The 20,733-nt window shown below is 34.2% G+C and overlaps 2 protein-coding genes across 5 annotated transcripts in view; one reads left to right on the top strand and one right to left on the bottom strand.

The window, feature by feature from the left end:
• Nucleotides 1-13,380, top strand: part of ATP8A1 (ATPase phospholipid transporting 8A1) — a 285,893-nt gene extending 272,513 nt beyond the window's left edge. For all 4 annotated transcript variants that reach the window (XM_069105159.1, XM_069105161.1, XM_069105160.1 and 1 more), the window contains 2 exons: nt 7,162-7,253; nt 8,334-13,380. In XM_069105159.1, coding sequence (XP_068961260.1) covers nt 7,162-7,253; nt 8,334-8,431 — 190 coding nt within the window. In that variant the 3' untranslated portion in view covers nt 8,432-13,380. The remainder of the gene's footprint in view (nt 1-7,161; nt 7,254-8,333) is intronic.
• Nucleotides 13,381-14,415: 1,035 nt separating this feature from the next.
• The window catches only part of SHISA3 (shisa family member 3), a 9,142-nt gene continuing 2,824 nt past the window's right edge, over nt 14,416-20,733 (bottom strand). Inside the window, exon 2 of the mRNA XM_069105156.1 lies at nt 14,416-19,397. Within this exon, the coding sequence (XP_068961257.1) occupies nt 18,943-19,397 (455 nt within the window). The 3' untranslated portion in view covers nt 14,416-18,942. The remainder of the gene's footprint in view (nt 19,398-20,733) is intronic.

The raw sequence follows: 20,733 nt of genomic DNA, 5'->3' as shown, positions 1-20,733 counted from the left end.
AGCTCAGTATGAGACAATAATGTGATGGATTTAGCCGTGTTAATAGAAATAGGATGTCAGGTTATTTAATATAATAGCCCCACTGGTCAGACCACATCTAGTGTACTGTGGCCACCGTATTTTAAGAGGAATATCAATAAACTAGAGCATATACATCCAGAAATTGGGAAATTAGAATGAAGAAACACCTGGAAATTAGGTCATGTGTAATTGTTAAAAGAACCTGAAGGGGTTTTTCCAAAAAAGAAAGCTGGAGGAAAGAAGGATGATAAATATCTTCACAACTGTCATATGAAAGAGGGTAGAAGTATGTTCTGTGTTCTTACAACAGAACAAAGGCAGAACAAGGAGTAATGGATAGAAGTTACAGGGGCACATTTCAACCTGATATGAGGACCTTTCTCCCAGTTAGAGCTGTCCAGCAGTGTAGTGAGCTGCTTCCTAAAAAATTGTCTCTACCTGTATTCAGAGTCTAGATAAGTACCAAGTCAGGGATGTCCTAAAGGTGACTCTTGTGTTGAATAGGAGATTGGATTAGGTAATCTCTAATTTGCCTCCCAACCCTAATATTCTTTAGTCCCCTGATATAAAGAGGGAGCAGGAAGGAAAGAAACAGGAGAAACTAAAAAGAAAAGAAGGAATTTGAAATATGAAGGACATAAAATAGAACAACATAAAGTAAGAAAGAGACACCAAAGAGGCACGAAAGAAATGAATAAAGCTAAGCTTTATAAGCATGGATGTCGAATTGGCATGCCGTGGTTAGATTTAATTCACCTTCTTCTGGTTTTTCATAAATTTTTCTCTGCTGTCTGAGTTTAATGTGAATTTTTTAATTAGCAATTATCAGTTAAATATCATAGGACCCATGTTATTCTGTTGAGCTTACTTTTAGGGGATATTGCAAACAAACCAGACAGACATGGGCTCTTTCTTCCCTTTAAGATTTAATCCAAGAGATGAGTTCTCAGATAACAGTTTCTTCATCAGGTCAGGTCATGGGTATATAAAATATGATTTGTAATTCTAGACTGACTAAATATCTACTGGTTACTCTTGGATTTCTCAGTTGTAGTAACATTTCAAGATACAACTGTCATTTTCCCACTCAGTCAACACAATGTGTTGACTCACTCTAGATTCTGCTTTTGTCAGTATATGTAAAACTTTAAGCAAATTCTACTTTACTTCTGAACATTAATGACTTTAATCAAGGAAGAACATTAATTAATTAAAAGAAACAAATGGTATTAATAGAAATATAAATGGAAACCTAATTACTGAGTTTTCCTGTTTTTGATTTCGGATTATGGATATAAACCAGAGTTTGGTTCATCAGTCCTATGTGTATAAAATTAATGCTTTTAAAATAAGCATTAAGTAACCTAAACTGGCATGGAATTATCCAGAGTTTTTACAAAAAGAAATTTTTAAGAGAATTTTGTAAAAAAAGGAGTGAATTTGTTGCTTGCTTTGCCTCACAAGGACATTGGGCCTGTTCCCCAAGCCCCATTTTAAATTTTACAGGGTTTTTTTTTTAATGTCAAAAGTATGTCAACAAAAATATAATATTCTATGTTTATCTCATAAGCTTCTGGCCTAGAAGAGACATATTTAAAGCTAAATTGATAGCTAAGTAAAAGATAGATATGTGGGACTAAGGTTAGTTGAATCTTAGAATTATTTCACCAAGAGCTAATACACAACCATTGTGCTATCATACTCCTGGTTATCCCTGCCCCAACTCACTACTACCATCTGGGTCTAGTTTAAGCCAACTGGATATCATCACAGAACTAATTGTGGACAGCAATCGACTGAGATACCATGATTCCAGAATTTGATGTAAAAGAGATATAGACGTGGTCATCACTTACATTTTGGAGGTTAGTTCTAATAAGTTGAACCAAATAACTTGCCAACTGAACCTAATAAAAAATATTTAAGTTTACCAATACACTAAATAACAAAATATGAGTTAGTGCATAATGAATTATTAACTGTACTATGTTACCTATTGCTGGTATATCTAAAAAAGTCTTGCTTTTCAAATAATATATATAGGCCCTCGCTTTTCACTGATAATTCTGTGCTGCTTATGGAAATAGTTCATCTGCTTAAGTGGTAGTTAGAGCTGAACTTTTAATTGAATTTCCTAATTTTGTGTGACACCACCTATCCACAATACTGCCTAGCACTCTAGAATATGGTATAGAATCTCACATAGCCTAATATTGAGAAAGGGAATAAATGTGATATGAAGGAGATTTATGATGATGTAGGGAGAGAAAACTTTTTCTTCATTTTCTGTGGTGAATTTTTGCAGCAAAAACACAGAATTTTTATTTGTTCCCTTTTTATGTATCACATATTTTCAGTAGAGTAGAAGTTATTACTTTATAGTAAATATTGGCAACCATAAATATCTGTGGCACTGAAGAGCATTTTTTTTTAAATGTAACAGAGTCCTTGTTGAAAGGCGTATAAATTCTAAGTTGAAAGGTTCACTATAGGTGAAATACTAGAGAAATACCATTCCTCATCATATAATGTTTACTATGCTCCCTCCTGTGCATGGCATTTATATTTATGTGCTGTGGTAAAGAATTAACTATTAAATCAATACAGAACAAAAAGGCATGCATATCGATGCTTGATATTTTACATGACAAAGTATTGTTTCTGTGTATGTATGTGTACACACATATGTTCTAGCTAATGTTCAACAATATGTTTATGTTCCACATTAGCCTGGGGAGTTGCTTATAAACCAAAACACACTCTTAAAAGGGTAAAAGCACCTGCTATTTTGTGATTGCATCTTTTCTGATTGAACTGGTAAATTAAATTGCTCGAACCTCAGGGAAAAGGAACAGGTTGGGTGCTTTTTTTTTCATTGAACATTAGACAGCCCTTCGGGCTAACATTTAACATTACTCAGCTAATGTGGAACATTACCTCGTTATAAACAGTTGGTTAGATGCAGTCTTCTGCTGTGAAGCTACAAACCTGTACAAATAAAAATGACTGTCTCCTATTTAGAGATCTATAATATAGAGGTTAATTTTCACATATACCTTCTAAACACATTTATGTTTTCACATTAAGACATTATATACATAGGGAAAATGGTATGCCAGAAATGTTTTTGATAAGGAAGTTGTAGCGTGATATATTTGAAATTGCCCTACCTTGTTATTGTCTAGTCATTTCAGCATAAAACACCAGAAAGTTTCCCACCACCCCCATTCCAGTGGTTCTGCTAACAAAATTAGACCACCTGCTGCTAAAGCTGCCTATTTCCTCAAAGCAGTTACATATTTTAGGATCCCACAGGGTCCTCAAGCCTGTAATGTTATATCATTTAAAGAGTAGTTATAGTCAGAAAAGTGACTATGTAAAAATGGCACCTTCTTCTTCTCTGTATCTGTTTATTCCATTGAAAAACACAAATTTTACTACTGTTTGCAAAACTAATGTGGTTATGCATGGAGTCTGCTTCTTGCACTGATATAACTATTCCCAATGTGGAATTTTCTATTTGTTTTTACTAAGAAGGATTTTAACACTCAGCACTTTGGAAATATTTTTGTTGTTGTTATTTAGTTGTTTCCATCATGTCTGACTCTTTGTGGCCTGTTTGAGGTTTTCTTGGCAAAGATACTGGAGTTGTTTGCCATTTTCTTCTCCAATATTTTTCTCTTTGCTTTTTTTTTTGGAGGAGGGAAGGCAGGGCAATTGGGGTTAAGTGACTTGCCCAAGATCACACAGCTAGTAAGTGTTAAGTGTCTGAGTCAAACTGGAACTCAGGTTCTCCTGACTCCAGGTCTAGTGTTCTATTCACTGCACCATCTAACTACCTATGCCACCTAGCCACCCTCCAATATTTTTAAAAGATAACTCTAATCTCCAAAACTTCAGTACTATCCTGTAGACATTTTGTTTCATTTATTGCAATTGGTGATATGCCTGATTACAAGATTTGCATTTTCCAATGGCTCCTACTTTCAAAATTCATTATATAGATAGAATTTATTTTGATTTCTAAAAGAATTGGGGCAAACACCAGTTTATAGCAATATAATTGAAGCCTCCATAGAAGCCTTTCTCCACGGCTTCATCGTAGTGTGGTAGTAGCACTGGGTCTCGATGATGAGTCATTGAGAGATTCTCGCTAGTTGGAAAGACTTCAAGTATGGCGATAGCGATAGACTCTATCAGTTGTGTAACAACCAACAGTGTTAAGTATGGTGACATTCATCACCAGAAGACTGACCACCAGGTAATGAAAATTTTTTGATTGTGTCTATTCAGCAAATGGATGAAAATGCAAAGTGGCCTTTAACTCTGTGCTCCTTTACACATCTGCAGTAATGGTGGCATGAGGGGTAAGTTAGAGAGAAGGACAGACACTACTAAAGCTTCCTTAATTATTGGGTTATCTAAGCAGTAGAATTTTTGTTGTTGTTCAGTCTTTTTCAGTCATGTCCAACTCTTCATTACCTTATTTGGGGTTCTCTTGGCAAAGATACTGAAGTGGTTTACCAGTTCCTTCTCCAGCTCATTTTACAAATGAGGAAGTGAGGCAAACACAGTTAAGTGACTTGCCCAAGGTCACACAGTTAGCAAGTGTCTGAGGCCAGATTTGAGCTCATGAAGATGAGTCTTCCTGATGTCAAGCCCAGGGCTCTACCCACTATGCCACCTAGCTGCCCAAGTGGTAGAATTAGACTATTGCAATTAGTCATTTAACTGTATGTTTTTAATTTGCCATTGTTCTACAAAATGTAAAAAACACATTGCTGAAAGAACTGAGTCATATCCACATTGAAATTCTCTGTAAATTCACTGTAAGTTAAATCAGAAGACTTAAAAGATGTTGCAACTAAATGAAAGGTTAATTTTCCTTGGTTAGATGAATAAAGGAATTGGAGGAGTTGGGCTTATCATGCAGTCAAAGGACAGTGAGCAACATAGGCTACTTAGTTATATGACCTTGCATTGCTCACACCAAATATTGGAAGATAGACCACTATCAATATAATTTCAGGGTATATACCAAAATGCGTATTCTCTATGCCTCTCAGTCTATTATGTAACTATGAAGATGGGGGTCTGAATTAGGAACCCATCTATGAAAGCTTGCCTATTCTCCTCTAATGTTTTCATCAAGGATACTCTTGATGCATACATAAATAGTTCTATCCACTGTAGAGTATTTACAAAGAAATGTAGACCATGATTACCTAGGAGGAAAAGGCATTAAAAAAGCAGTAATCTACACTGGTAGAGGGACTACTCATATCACTGAAAGCACAGATCTACCTAAAGGATCTACAGGAATAAACATCTATTATGTGCCTACTGTATGTAGAGCATTCTAATCAAGGGATGGTGAATCTGTGACCTCGAGGCTGAATGGGGATTTGTTCTGTGAAGTTTAGATTGAGTCAGAGGGCCTCACTTGAGGACCTATAGGGCTAAAAGTAGCCTTGAGGCCACAGGTTCCCCACTCCTGTTCTAGCCCCTAGAGAGACATGATATATCCTGCTCTTGAGGAACTTAGAGTCTGAAAGGAGAATAAGCCAAACCAAAAAAGGAATTATGAAATATCACTTCATAAAAATGCATTTAAATTAAAACACAAAGAACAATGGGTAATCTAAGGAGAAGGGTCAGTATCAACTGACAAGATCAGAGGAAAAACCTAATCTTTTAAATAATCTAAGTCTCTAAAACAGAAAATAATCATTTTAAATGGTAAAACGTTATCTCTATAATCTTAAGTCAGTTCTATCAAAGAAGGAAAACTGTATAATAATTTTGGATTTCTTAAAGAGTATTTTATCCCCTGTTTTTCTTCATTCTGACCCATGTTTTTCATATCTATCAATGAAAGCCAATTTTCATTATCCATCAAGGGAGGGCTGGCTTCATTGTAAAGCTAGAGCATATTGGTGATCTTAGTCATCAAAATAATGTGAGTGCTTTTCAATTCAAGAAATGTTTTTCCTTGAGGCATGCTTTCAATAATTACATGATTAATTATATGAATTTCCTGTTATCAGAAAGACTAGTATGAAAATCCATTGAAAAACAAATATTTCCCTTTGCTGTGTTACTTTGTATAATTATTCCTAAAAATAGTTTGAACTTCACATTTTAAAAATAAAATTTTAAAAACATTTTGTGTTACTATATCCCAGTAGTATTTGAATTATTCTGACTAAACAGCTACATACAATATTTACATAGTGTTATTTTCCCTTCTTTACATAAATGTAGCAGCCTCAATGATTTTTTTTTGTATTTCCCAAAACAATTTTTGTACCATAAGAGATAATGTGAAAAAACTTGTTTATAATTAAGGGATTTTTTGCCCCCAGCCAACATGATATATTTAGAATATTCTTTATTGTAGAATACATTTTGAATCTAATAATTCAATTAACAGTGTCAGAATTCTTTGTCTGTAGGTGATAGGCAGGTATCTTTACTGTTTTCTCGAGTCTATTCTATGATTTTATAGTATGCTAATATAATTGATATAACTTAAAACATACATAGAACTGATTCATCCTTATTCCTCTCCTAAGATTAACAATAGAAAATATCTCATGGTTTTGTTGTGTTAAAATATAAAATTAATAAATGCCATAGAAGGATAAAACAATTGGTTAAAATATTATTATCTCTTAGTAAAACAGATTTATGTTCAGGCTTTCTAAGTGACTCATTTTACCTGATATAGTACAAAATTATTGAAGAATTCTTTGCAGGTATATCTTGAGCCAGAATTATTAAATTAAGCAGAAACACTGGAAATCATCTTGGTTTTTTAATCCTCAGCACTTTTGTCCCAATTTATTTACCTTAAGTAAATACAGGAAGTCAAAAAGAAAACTTTCCTTTGACTGGATTACTGGGTACAGTATTCTTCAAATATGGAAACAGTTTAAGATGAAATGTATAATATAAACTGGGGTTGCATGAATCATTTTTTTATAAAAGCAAAATCAATAGATAACAAATTTCTTAACAAAATACTTTGCTTACAGTTTGTATATTTATTCTATTGGCCCCTAGGTTAAGCTCGCATATCATCTGCATATTTCATTAGTATATAATTGTGTGTTTTACATGTTTGCACTTTCTTGGTAGTCTAACAGAAAGAGCACAACTTTTGAAGAATGTCTTTAAGAAAAATCATGTGAACTTGTACCGTTCTGAATCTTTGCAACAAAATCTACTCCGTAAGTGTTTATCTTTAATTAGTATTTTTCTTTTAAAAAAGTATACATTGGCATGATTCATGAATATGGTTGAAAGAAGGTTTCTGTCATATTATACAACATAGAAATCATTGCCTGATACAAAAAAAAATGTTACTGCAAAATAAAGAACACAATTAACATATCACAAGAAATTCTTTTAGTCTAGCAGTCTAAATTTATCTTTATAATATAGCTACAAAAAGTAAGAAATCAATCAAACAAATAATAAAATGTTGTTTTTCATTGTCCTTTGCCACATTTCAAAAAGGTAGAAGTGGTAGAATGTTTCTGGATATTGTTAAATAAGTACTTTGGATAATGAACATTAATTTTTATGAGAGAGTTTTTTTACTTGGTCTGTTTTGCAAAAGGAGTGGGGTTCTTGCATCAAATAAAATGTAATCTGTTCTTTTTTCACTGAAAGTATTCATAAATATATGAACACTTATAAGATTGGTTAGGTACTTCTACCTCTATTACAAGGATCTAAAAATAAGTACTATTATTTAAAATAACTATCATCAGACCTAAAGTAAATTTCTTATCCATATTGTTAATACTTAAATTTTCATTAGCTTGGTATTACTTGCACATCTGATTTATTTTTTAGCTATGTGTACTGTAACTTTTTTTTACTACATTTTAAAATATAGGAGATGTTTATATTACATAGTGTTATTTGCATTCTAGAATGCAATTCTAGAATGCATTCTAGAAGACTCTAAGAGTAGGGAAACCACTGCTCCACATGTTGATCCTGCCCTTGGATTTCCCATCATGTTGACCAAAGGAGCACATCCTCAGTGGCAGAACCAACTAGAGAGGAGGTGAGAGATAGCCAAGGGGAGGAGGGTCACGGGGAAGTAAGAGTATGACCTATTTGCCTGTACTGCCATAAAACATAGTAAAAGCAAAGTGCCATCATGCAATATAAATATAGTTGGAATGGAACCCATAACATGTGAATATTCAAAACTCCCAAATGACAAAGATTCCCCATATTCTACTTCCAGGTACTTATTCAGAAGAAATAATTTCTATTTCCTTTTGTATCTGTAGATGGATATGCTTTCTCTCAAGATGAAAATGGAATAGTTTCACAGTCTGAAGTGATTAGAGCTTATGACACCACAAAACAAAGACCAGATGAATGGTGAAAGGGGTTTCGCCTAAGAAGTGGGCTCAAATACTTACTTCCGTAAGACAACCTAGTACTAGGTCTTTACTGGAATCCGCTAAAAAATTCCAGTCCAGGAAGTTACAAAAAAGATCCGTGCTGATGTCGTTGCGTGAAGTTCAGATTCATCTATTCTGTAGACATAAGCACTGTGCGACTATACTGTAACAACATCTCTTTCAAAGTTTTATAGACAAGTATTTGCTTAATCTTTGTAAACAGAAGTTGAAAATGACCTTGTATCCTGCCAGACTGCTTCCTTAAAATGAGGCTCTTTCAGTGTTGTTCTTACTCCACACCTTGGGATAAAGGTAATGCTGAGATTACTGAACATACCATATGGTGACAGATCTTTACCATTTATGAAAAATGTGAAATGGCATTATGTCAAAGAGGTTCTGGTAACAAGACTCAGATTCAAAATGAGCTGAAAACCAGCATTTTTAAGGGGCGGACTCACCTTCCCGAGCAAAATATCTAAGCAAGGCATCAATTGTCGTTAGTTGTCAAAACCGTCCTAATAAATGTTTGCCAAAGAAGTTCAATAAATGTATTTCTCTTTCAGTAGCCATTTGCACAAAAATGTCAAAGGAAGTTTCCTTCTTGTCATTTTGTCAGAACTGCATGCCTGACTTTTTATCTGTAAGATGATCAGTTTGCAAAAATGAGTCAAAATCAGGTTTCGTCTATGGCATTTGCTACTAAAATCTGTAACGTTTTGCACCTTCAGCCTTACGAATGCTTCTTTCTTCCTTGTCTTGTTTATCTGTCAGTGTCGGAGAGGTACATTTCAATGTGGTTACTCTCTTAGTGGTGATGGTAATTTTCTAATGTTGAGTTTATATCTATTAGCCAGCTCTAGTGTATTTCCATCTTTTTCTATGATGTTTCTGCTCTAAATTTTGTGGCCTGACATGGTATTGTAAAGTCCTAAGAGGAGTGTTTTTTTCCACTTGAGAAAAATACATTTGCATATTTATATAAGATTTCCAATCTTCTGTTCAGATATTTGGAATACCACATCAGATAAATGCATTTGCTTTTATAATCTACTTTGGTTTTACCTTCCAATTCCCCCTAGAGGTTACCTCTGTCTTATACAGCCAAGCCATGTGTAATCTATATTTAAGGATGAATAATTAGTTTGCAGTTCAGTTCTCAGAGGTAGCTACCACATTTCTTTTAACTAAAATGAATCACACACTAATGGAAAAAACACATTTCAACTTGCAAAAAAAAATTGCTCATTTTACCCGTCATAGTTTGGAAATGAGGAGCATTTCTCATTATAAATAGGCTGTATTGATATGTTTGTTAAATGAATGTTTACTTCATTTGACACTTCTGAACTATCTATTAAAAATGCCTGTTTTGCTACCAAAATCAAGTGACAAAATATGCTTGACAAAGCATAAACAAATTTGTATTCCCATTTTAAACATACTGCTTTTATTTTAGATAAAGAGAATTCCAATTTTCAGATACATATATAGATTGAAACACGTGTTGCCTTTTAGTGAGTAGCAGATTTGCCTTTCAGCGGACAATAGATGCCTGAGAGATGAAAATTGCTTCTTTTTTCTTAAGCAAAGCCTTTTGTTGGGTTTGAGGGGTTTTTTTATATTTTTTTACATAAAACATTTCCATATTAGTCATTTTGTAAGCCTTTTGTTTTTAAGAAAGGAGAGCTCACTAAATCGACCCTTGAGTCTCACAAGTTCACAGTCATTATTGTAGATTCAAATTTAAAATAATTAGGTCCTATCTTAAGGGCATCTAAGATCCCTTTCAGTTTTGGACTTCTTTGGTTCTATGGCAAAAGAATCATTTCACTCACTGTCTCCACAGCTATTCTCTACTTACTCCTTTGCCAAGTAAATTTCCCTACCTTTCTCTCTTTCAAATTTGTACCTACAGAAAGATGTCATGCCTTCAGCTTAGTTTTAATCCAGGGTCTGTTCACTTCCAACCCATATTCAGAATCATAGGAATCATAATCCAGAAAGATCATTGAAGAGTTGAGTATTGGATGGTAGAGCTATTTTCTGAATTATGTCATCTTTAAAGTTTAAAATGTATAACGTCTAAAAATATTTATTCCTTCTTTTAAATGTGTCTTTAGTCATCCCTTCCCTGAGTCCATATATGCTTTTCTGTTCTACCCAAGTGAAGATAGTTGAGATAGAACCACAAATATTAAAAAAAAAGTTCTTTCAAAAAAAAACTTAATCTTCTACTTCTATTTCCTGCCCCTCATCACTCTCACTCTTCCCAAGACTTCAACTTCTAAAAGTTATAAATGGGACAGAATGGAATTTCCTGGCCTGAAAGTAATACTTAAATTATTGATCCATTATTTACTTTGGTAAAATTCATTAATGTTAATGGGATATGCCTATAAAAATTATTCTCTTTAAATTTACAAAATTAAACACTAATCTATTATGACTCAATTTCTACTAGCAATTGAGTTACAGTCTGGCACAGAGAATAGGGGGCTGTATAAAGAAAAGAAGACAATTCAAATTCTGCCACCAATACTTAGTGTTGTCAAGGTAATTGACCTCCCTAGGCCTCATTTGCCTCATCTGTAGAACAAAGACTATAATCCTTGTAGTACCTATTTCATGGGGTTGACAGGATATTGTGAAATGAGAATATAAAACATTTTGTAAACTTGCAAGCACTTTATAAATTTCTGTTATCAATAATAGTCACATTTCTGTTCCAAAAAAGAACATTTTAGCAAAAAAAGCCATCAGTTTTCATCAGATTGAACCTTAGTAAAACTTAAAATCTGCCATTTAACCAGAGTCTTTACCTTTTTAAAGCAAATCACAACTACTCTAAGATTCCATGTTAGCTTTTTCATAAGAAAAAAAATTTTTCAAAGGATTAATAAAGCTGAAGTGAACTAATTCTACCTTCCTCTCTTTGTAGCCTATTCAAAGGCAGAATGTCTGTCTTGGTAATCAGACATCCCATGTTGGTTTTTACTATTAGGCACAAAAGAAATGTTGCTTCACAAGAACTACCACTTATAAATTTGAATTCATGTGGAAATATTAACTTATCTAGCTGTATCAGGGTTTTGGTTGTATATTTGCACCAAGCAGTTGCTATTTTTTTTTTTAATTTAATGGTCTAATGGTGTTTCTCAGGAAGTTAGTAAAAAGAGAAATGTGGAAGTGGTCCAGATACTTTAGTTGAGAAAAAAGACTTTTAGGCAATCTTCACCTATTGCTAATCATGTCAGATGTGCAACACACTTTAACATGTTCCCTGCTCAATAGATTTATGAGTTTCATACATTTTGTATATGCTTCTTAAACTAAGCCAGTGACTCCTGCTAATTTCAAGTGACAAAAATGAGAGGTCAGTTATTGAACATTAAATCTCATTGTGAAACAGATTATAATTTCTGAACTCAGTATTGCGAAATTCTGCATAATGTGCAGGATTTAATAACGGCTTTGCATTTAAAATCCTCTTTCATAAACAATGCCAGCTATAAATCATTGATTTCTTACAAACAGTTGTGAAATGCTTATAACCATGTTATAATTATTGTGTAGCTAAGTAATCCTCAATAATTTTTGTATGTATGTGAAATTGCCTTTTGGCAGCTCCTCATTTAAAAAGTCTTTCTGCAAATAAATCAGTAGGCTTAGGAATAATCAGTTTCTAAAAAATTGTTCTCCGACATAACTGTTAAACACACACTCACACACACACACACACACACACACACATACACACATGGACCAGGTTTGTGTGGTTCTTTTTGTAAAGCATGTAACACCACCCAAGATTAGGTGCCTAACAAATGAGATGATGATGATGATGGTGAAAATTTCTACTATGCCTATGAAAGGTTACTATATTGTGAATGTTTTCTCATATAAATAACTAAATGTCATTTATGAAACTTCTGCTTTGTTTTTTTGCATTTTAATTAACCTTGGACAGCTATAAAATTGGAATGTATGTTAAATTTTAAAGGAAAGGAAGTTAATTTTTCCCTTTTAAAATATTGATTCATTTTCTATGTAAAAGCAGCTGTGCTTTTGATGAGTTTATGGTTTGTCTGCATGAATTAATATTTTAAAGTGGAGTAAGCAAATGCATGGCTTTTGCTATAAATTTTGATATTTCTTTCTGCCTTCCAAAGTCATATCATAGAATATCCAAGAATTAGTGTTCGGTAGGCAAAAGGATTGGTTCTCAGTTTAACCTTTATAGATGAGTATGTTCTTTTCAAACAAATTTCAGCAGATTTCACTAAATCATTTATTTGGATTGATCGACAGAATTTTGCATTTTAAAGTTTATGGCAAATAAACCTCTTAAGTAGGAAATATATGGTAGCATTCTGAAGACTGGATTTTCATATCTGCTTATTCCTAATTCTGACTTTCTATAAGTGAATCTCTTGTTGTAAAAATGTGACCAGAATATATTAAAAGATTATGTTTGTGTTTTATTGTTCTAGAATAGAAGCCATAAATACGGTTAGCAGTGGGTTTTTCCTACCTTGAGCTTCAGTTTTGACTTAAGTATTTCAATATATATTAAGTGAACATGCTGCATTGAAAGCAGCAACTGGGCAAAACTACAGTTTGTATTAAAGGGAAGGTAGGATTGTCTGACTGCACCACACTGTTACTGCAGAAGCTGTTGTGGGACCTTCACATTTGCATGAGTGGAGAGTTGTTTGATTCTGTGTTTATGGTAGTTTTCTCAGGTTTGTTTTAACTTGACATTAAATGCACTGTTTTATAAATAGTTATTAAAATTTAGTAATGTTCTGTGCAGTGTTACATGTCACTGGCATTTTGTGAATGTGCATGTTTTGACCTGCAAATTTTAAATGCATTGTCTTTTAATTGTTATTAAAATGAAATAAAATATGTCATTACATAAAGAAAAGTCTTCATGTTTTCAATACTGGTCCAATAGTTGTTTGTTTGTCTTTAAACCTGCATGATGAATAAAACCTAAAACACTGTACATTATATTGCTTTGGAAAAGAATTTGTTTTTTGAAACCTATGATCCACAAAACACCCCCCTCCTTTTAAACTGATGAAATGAAACATAATGATGATTGAATATACCTTCGCTCTGCTTTGGAACTATGTATTTTACTTGTATGGAAATAAGAGAAAGAGAAAAATGTTTTTATTTTTATTCATTAATGCTCAGTGCTACTCAGTATCCTTCAGCTTTGTTTTCACCAAAATCAGTTTTATTCCAACCATTCCTACTAGCTATAACAGTTAAAGAGCAGCTCGGTAAAATAATTAGTTTAAGCTAAGTATCTTTTTTTTTTTTAGAAACCACCCATTTAGTTTACTTATTACCTATCTTCATTACAAGAATTAGGAGTCTCTGTCTCCCTTTGTGTATCTCTTGATTTCTCTGTCTGCCTCTGTGTCTGTCTGTCTTTGTCGTACACACAAACACAAATAGTCAGCTTCTTTCAGGATTAATAGGAAACAGTGACAAGTTTTGAAGCTAAAGTGAAATTTGAAGAGAAGGATAAGAATTGGATCGGGGTAAAACACTAGAAATGAATTGAGGGGGGGGGCATCATGCCTTTGGCAAATACAGTTGCTTCTTGGTTAAAAAACAAAAAAGGAAGATGAACTGTAGAGAAGAGTCTCACCTTTATCTTTCTAGAAAAAGTTGAACTTATGATTTGGTAAACAACTGAATTGGACTAAGTGAATGGGTACAATTGGAAAATGGAACTGGGAGGGGGGAGAAAACTTTAGGCTGCATCAAAGTAAGGGGGTAGATATGGTTTTTAGCTATATAATATCCAATTTCACTACATTCCTTTCCTATCCATTATCTATAGATTTTTTTAATACACATAGAGATTATATAGAAAATGTTTACTCTTAGATTATTCCTAAACTATTAGATTTAATTGAACACTTGGCATTCATATACATTGTACTTGTCCTGACTACTTTAAGGTATATATATATATTATTACAGAATTTTGAAATCCTTTGCCCACACCACGGTTTGCCTCTCTGTATATTCTTAGCATTTCTGACTTCATATTTCTCTATTTTTAATTACACAGACCATCTCATATTAATTGGAAGAAGAATACATCATCAATTCGATTTATTAGAAGGTGCAGAAAATACTGAATATAGAATATTTATGAAATTTCATTTTATTACTTTCAAGGATATACAATAACTAGAGTTTCAATAGAATTCTTGTCAGGCCAGATAATTAATTGCAATTAGCAGCAATTATGTGCAGATAAACAGCATGAGAATACTTAAATTTCCTTAGATCACGCATATCCCCATAGTGTCTTTTTTCAGTATTAGTGCTCTAAGCAAATCCCTTATTTGGATAATATGAAAGTAAATTTCAGTCCACCCCAGGACAGCCATCACAAATTCCTAAGCGATAAAACCCAAATTACTATGGTTTTACTATATATAACCATCAAGAATAATTTTTGTTGCACTTATTCTACCTCCAGTCATAGGATTATTTTTTAAAAGCTGGAAGAGACTTTGGAGGTAATCTAGTACCAACTTCTCATTTTACCAATTAAGATATTAAGGCCCAGAGAGGTCAGCTGACTTGCCCAGGTAGTAACAAAGCTGGGGTTTAAACCCAAGTTTTCAATACCAAAATCCACCACTTTCTGCTGTGAGCTTCCACAAGTAAATTAAACACTCTTGGATACATCTTAATTGAGTTTAATCCCAACTTCATCTATGGGAATTCCTTAATTAAAAATAGGAATAATTTCCTACAAACTTTAAATTTTAGGTATGCCATTGGTTTAAAAGAAATTCCCCTAACACAAAAGGAAAAAAAATACGTAAAACCCCTAAGAAGGTCATCCATTTGGACAATTTAAAAGCTTTTCCCCAACACTAATGGGATTACCCATACAATAAAATAGATTATCCAAAAAAAAGTCAACTAAATAATTTCTGTTTGCCTTTGAAATGTATTATATGGACTTTTATAATAGCTACAATTTATATGGCACTTTTAGGTTTGCAAAGTATTCCACAAATATACCTTTATATATCATTTTACAAATGAGGAAACTGAGGCAGCTATCAGTTACGTATTGCCCCAGAGTGAGACTAAATTTAAATCTCAGATCTCCCTGACTCTACATCCTCTATCTGCTATCCCACCTAACTACCTAGCAAATCTGCTAATTTTTTAAGCCAACAAAAAAATAAGTTTGCCATCGCCAAGTACACATTGATGTAGTAGTAAGTAGGTTTGTTGGGTTTAAAGGGAAATTTGTCAGTTATTTTAAATGTTCTGTCAATTTGCTGTTCCATCATTTTTCAGTCATGTCCAACTTTTTGTGATCCCATTTGGGGTTTTCTTGGCAAAGATACTGGAGTGGTTTGCTGTTTCCTTCTCTAGTTCATTTCACAGATGAAAAAATTGAGGTAAACAGGGTTAAGTGATTTGCCCAGGGTCAGTCACATAGTTACTGTCTGATGCCAGATTTGCACTCAGGAAGATGACTCTTCCTTACTCCAGGCTTAACTCTCTATTCACTTTGCCACCTAGCTGCCCCATTCAGACAATAGCCAAGGGTTAATTATATCTAAAGAATCAAGGCAATTTTCCCTGTTTATCAGAGAACTCTATCAAGAAGAAATGTTTCTTAATAGCACCATATGAATTGATCATAACTTTTCCTTCTAATAGATTGCCTGAAAAGTAGGTCAGCAAAAAAGTCCCTCCCCTCCAAGAAATAAGGTGAGATACATGCCAATTTTTCAAGTGAAGGATTTACATTATCCACAAAAATGGTTTAATGCAGATGAACATTGATAGTTCAACTAAAACAATAGTCAAGTGTAAATTGTACCTAATCGTCCAGTTATGTAATCATTTGGGAGAGGGCCCTATCTTGCCTCTTATCCTTCTGGATATAATCAGCAGGCTGCAGGCAACACAGACTACTGAAAGATACCTGAGGTATGCCCATATCTGCTTCTCACATCATGGGGCAATTGCTAGAAATGCATTAAGTGTCATAGAACCCTTGTGTTCTGTTATCTGAAAGAACATTCCTGTACATCACCATATCATTGATGCTGGGCAGACAGTGAAGACATTGTTTATTTTATAGACTTTCTATATTATGTCACTGTTTCTATACTTTGCATCCCTATAACATCTAATGTATACAAACAAATCCAGGGCATAGAGAGTTACTTTATTATAGGCTTATACCACATACTGGATTAAGAAATGTTAATTGAGTTTATGTGAAAGCATGCTGAAATTATTCTGAAATTGCCATTATAAATGGTGTGGAGAAAGCTGTGCTAGTGTGTCTACTCTTCAAGCATTGGACAGGTTGCTCCTTCTTTCAGGGCTTTAGTTTATTCCTCTATATCTATAAAATAAAGGGATTGGCCTAGATCTCCCGAAAGATCCCTTTTCTGTCTCGGTCTATAATAAACTCATTCAATGGTGTGTATTTCCTATGGGCGTGTGTTGTGCAACTTAATCATTCTGGACTGCTTTCACAATGCTATTTACAGGAAACTCCTTATTCTTGAAGCTATCTTTATAAGTTTCCATTATCAGCAGTGCTGAAGAGTATAACTATGTTGGAAGTTAATGACCACTCTAAAGTGGAAATAGTGCTTAGAAAGACTTTTAAGGTTGAAGTTTTAAAGATTTATAATAAATTAGCTTCAGAAACCCCATTAAATTCCTCATGTCAATAGATTTGTTTTAAACGGGTCTCCCATGAATTTATAACAGAAATAAAAAGAGAAGGAATAGTACAATTTTTAAGTAATGTCTTTAAAAAAAAACAGCATTCAGTTATTTATAGCCAACAAGCTCAGTTGGTTAGAATGTACTGTTGACAATGCCAAAGTTGTAGTTTGATCTCTGTGAGTCTGTGAATTGTGCTGTTTCATAGGCCGAGGCTGAACCTTTAAGCCATAGCAAATGTGTATACTTATCATCTGGGGATATACCAAGATTTAGATCGGTCAGCAGGTGAACAGGTTTCCTGAGAAAAGGGACTGTTTTATATTTACTTGTATCCTCCACAGTAGATACTAAAAAAGCTCAACATATATGTTTCAATGGTAGTGAAGCAGTCATCGTATGTGAAAGACACCACATATGAAAATAATTGCAACCTGTATCAATGGTACAAGCCATTATCACTAGTACAAGGTTCAAGTACATTTAAAAATATTTTGAAGATATATAGAAATCAAGTTGCTCTTACATGATCATAAGGGTCTATCTCTGAATAAGTGATGATACATAACATTTTTGCTAACTTTCTTCACCTTTTTAGGTGCACAGTGCCTAGAATATAATAATTGAGAATATAGTAAGTGCTGAATATCTACTTATTACCTGTGTACTTTTTATAATCACATATAAGAAACTGCTTTTTAATGCAATTTAAATCCAATATTACATACCACTAAGTTTCTTAATTTAGTAATAAATGTCTCTTTTACTGATTATCAAGTGGTTTACATAGGTCTCCTATAAAATGAAGTGCTTTGATTAAAATCTAAAAAGTTCTCACAAAAGCAAATCAAATACTTTGCTGCATCTCACAAACAGTATTGTCTATTCTGGTCTTAGCTTGGAGGCTGCTTGGTCTTAGCTATCTGGCACAGATTAATAATAACGGGAATTTTAACCACAGCTTTTATTAACATAAAATTTCAGTGTGATTACTAAATAATTAGTATTGTCAATGCGTAAATACATTAAATTACAAATATCTTCACATTTTTACATAATTTTACAAATAAAACTTTAAGATTCAATTGTCCAACTTTCATTTATATACTAAATGTCACTGAACAAAAGTTCACAATAAATATTCACTAGGGGGAAATTTTCGTTAAGATTTGCCTAACAATGAAAATTACTTATTAAATTTTTTCATATTGTCTTGTCTTCTGAAAAGTATGTACTTTGAATTATGTGATTATTAATACAATAATTATCTCAACATACTTAAATACTGTCCAAGATGCTCAGGGTTCCCTTAGTTTATTAAAAAGTGATTAAGGTTTTTTAAATGAATTTCTGGTAACTATAATCAGGTACTTCCTTTTTTCATTATAATTAAATTAACCCCTCAGGTTTAAAAGAGTAACTTCTAATATCTTCTATACAAATAATGATTTGAGTTGACTTTTGAAATGTTTTCATTAGAAACTGGTTTAAACTTCTAATTTCTGCAATTATGAGTAAAGATATAAATTAAAATGTGATGGTCACCTTTTAAAAAAAAGGCAAAAAAGCAATTACCTAAAACATCCATTTTGTGTGATCCAAATGAGAGAACATATTAATTCTAGAAAAGAAATATTTCTCCATGATGATCTTGTTCTGATGCCCCAGAACATCGTCTAAGTGTTAACATAAGCATAACTCAAAACACACTGCACTTGTCCTTCGCTCTGCTGCATTATTCATATCAACTTGGGCTGAAGTCCGAGCAGCTTTTCCCAGGCAGTGTTGGCTCCTGCTGGAGGGGATAAGCAAAATATTGTGGTGACACCAGGAATCCAGATGGTTGAGTCAGGTGGACTGAATGACCTGTCTGTAAACAACCCGATGTGTAAGGTGGAGGAGGTGAAGGCACCAGACAACCAGACTCAGCTCTGGCGAAAGAAAATCTTCTAATGGAACCTCCATTGGAACTTGAGCTGGTTGCAGTGCTGGACTGCCTTGAGGGCGTCCTGAGGTTAGTGGAGGTCAGAATCATGGGTAGGGTCTCATTCTGATAGCTTCGAAGTGAGAAACGAATGGGCTGCTGAGAGGTTTGTTTAGGTCTTAAACAGGTGCAACAATAAATAGCTACCAAGGAGCCCAGTATAATGAAGGCAATGAAGATGGAGCCAACGATCAGGAATGGCACATAGACTGGTTCTAAAAGAAAAAGAGAGAGAGAGAGAAGAGGCCCTTGTTAGATGCTTTCGATGCCATCCACTTCTGCTTGAAAGCATCATGCTCTGCCTGCTTGTTGGCTTGAGTTCAAGATATGAGAGACCCAGAGTTCTTGTAACTCCGTTTCTCAGAACTTCTGATTTACAGCCTCCAATGCACATTGATTCCAGATCTAACGACCAATCAGGGAGAAACCAAACCAAAACTGCAGTTTGCTAGTCACATCTTTATACTGCCCTCATTTCAAAATCATTATCACTGAAAAATCCCTTACCCTCCTTAAAGTAAAGGGGGTAGGGAGAGCAGAGTTTAATTTGGATCAATTTGATTGTGTTAAAAATCCAAAATGTTATTCAGATCAGCCTCTTGTCTTAAAAACTCCTCTCACATCCCAGAAGCACTGGCTCACAACTGAAAGCCTGGGACCTGTTTGACATGCATTTAGAAGTTGTTTTAAGCACAGCCCTGGAGTCAGGAGGACCCTAGTTCAGTTCCAGCCTCAGACACTTAATACCCACACACACAAAAAAAAAAAAACTACCTGTGTAAACTTGGGCAAGTTACTTAACCCCAACTGCCCTCCAAAAGGCAAAAAAAAAAAAAAGTTGTTTTAAGAAACTCCAGAAACCCATGTGAAAATCCACTGCACTCCCTGTTTCCTAACCTTCTTCATGACTTAGTCAAGTCTCTCCTATAGCTTCTTATCAACAACTCCCTGGTAGTTGTTGGTAGTCCAGGAAGGACTAAATGTTTATTTCAAGGCATCTAGGCCCCTAAACCTCATTCTTACTGCCTGGACCAAAGACTGACCATGCTACTGCTTCAATTCTTGATATCTTCAACGCTCATTTTCTTCATGACAATCTTTTTTATAAGCATGGCCAAATTATTTGCATTTACCCCATGCATATATGTGAGATGTATTTGCCTCATGTGCTATCTCTCTATTCATCAGTCAATTGCCCAAGTTGACCAAGCCTTCACCTATAAAAGCTACACTTAAAAAAGGTTGATTGGTTGCCAGATGGGCTGCAGATATGTGGGGAAGAATCCACAGGACTGCTTGCCCTTTTTTAGGCAGGTGTATTCCTGTCCTTGTGCCTCTGTTGACTGCAAAGAAAATATGGAGGAGGGAGAATGGGGGAGAGAGACAGAGAAAAGAGGAGAGGAGAGGAGAGGAGAGGAGAGAAGAGGAGAGGAGAGGAGAGGAGAGGAGAGGAGAGAGACAGAGACAGAGAGAGACACAGAGAGAGACAGAGAGGGGAGGGGGAGAGAGGGGGAGAGAGGGAGAGAGAGAGAGGAAGGGAGGGAGGAAGAA

The sequence above is a fragment of the Petaurus breviceps genome, unplaced genomic scaffold, assembly GCF_028583685.1.
Source record: "Petaurus breviceps papuanus isolate PSGF00001 unplaced genomic scaffold, PetGlider_PUasm1.0 76, whole genome shotgun sequence".
In the NCBI taxonomy this organism is placed as follows: domain Eukaryota; kingdom Metazoa; phylum Chordata; class Mammalia; order Diprotodontia; family Petauridae; genus Petaurus; species Petaurus breviceps.
This window is presented reverse-complemented; position numbering and strand designations above follow the sequence as displayed.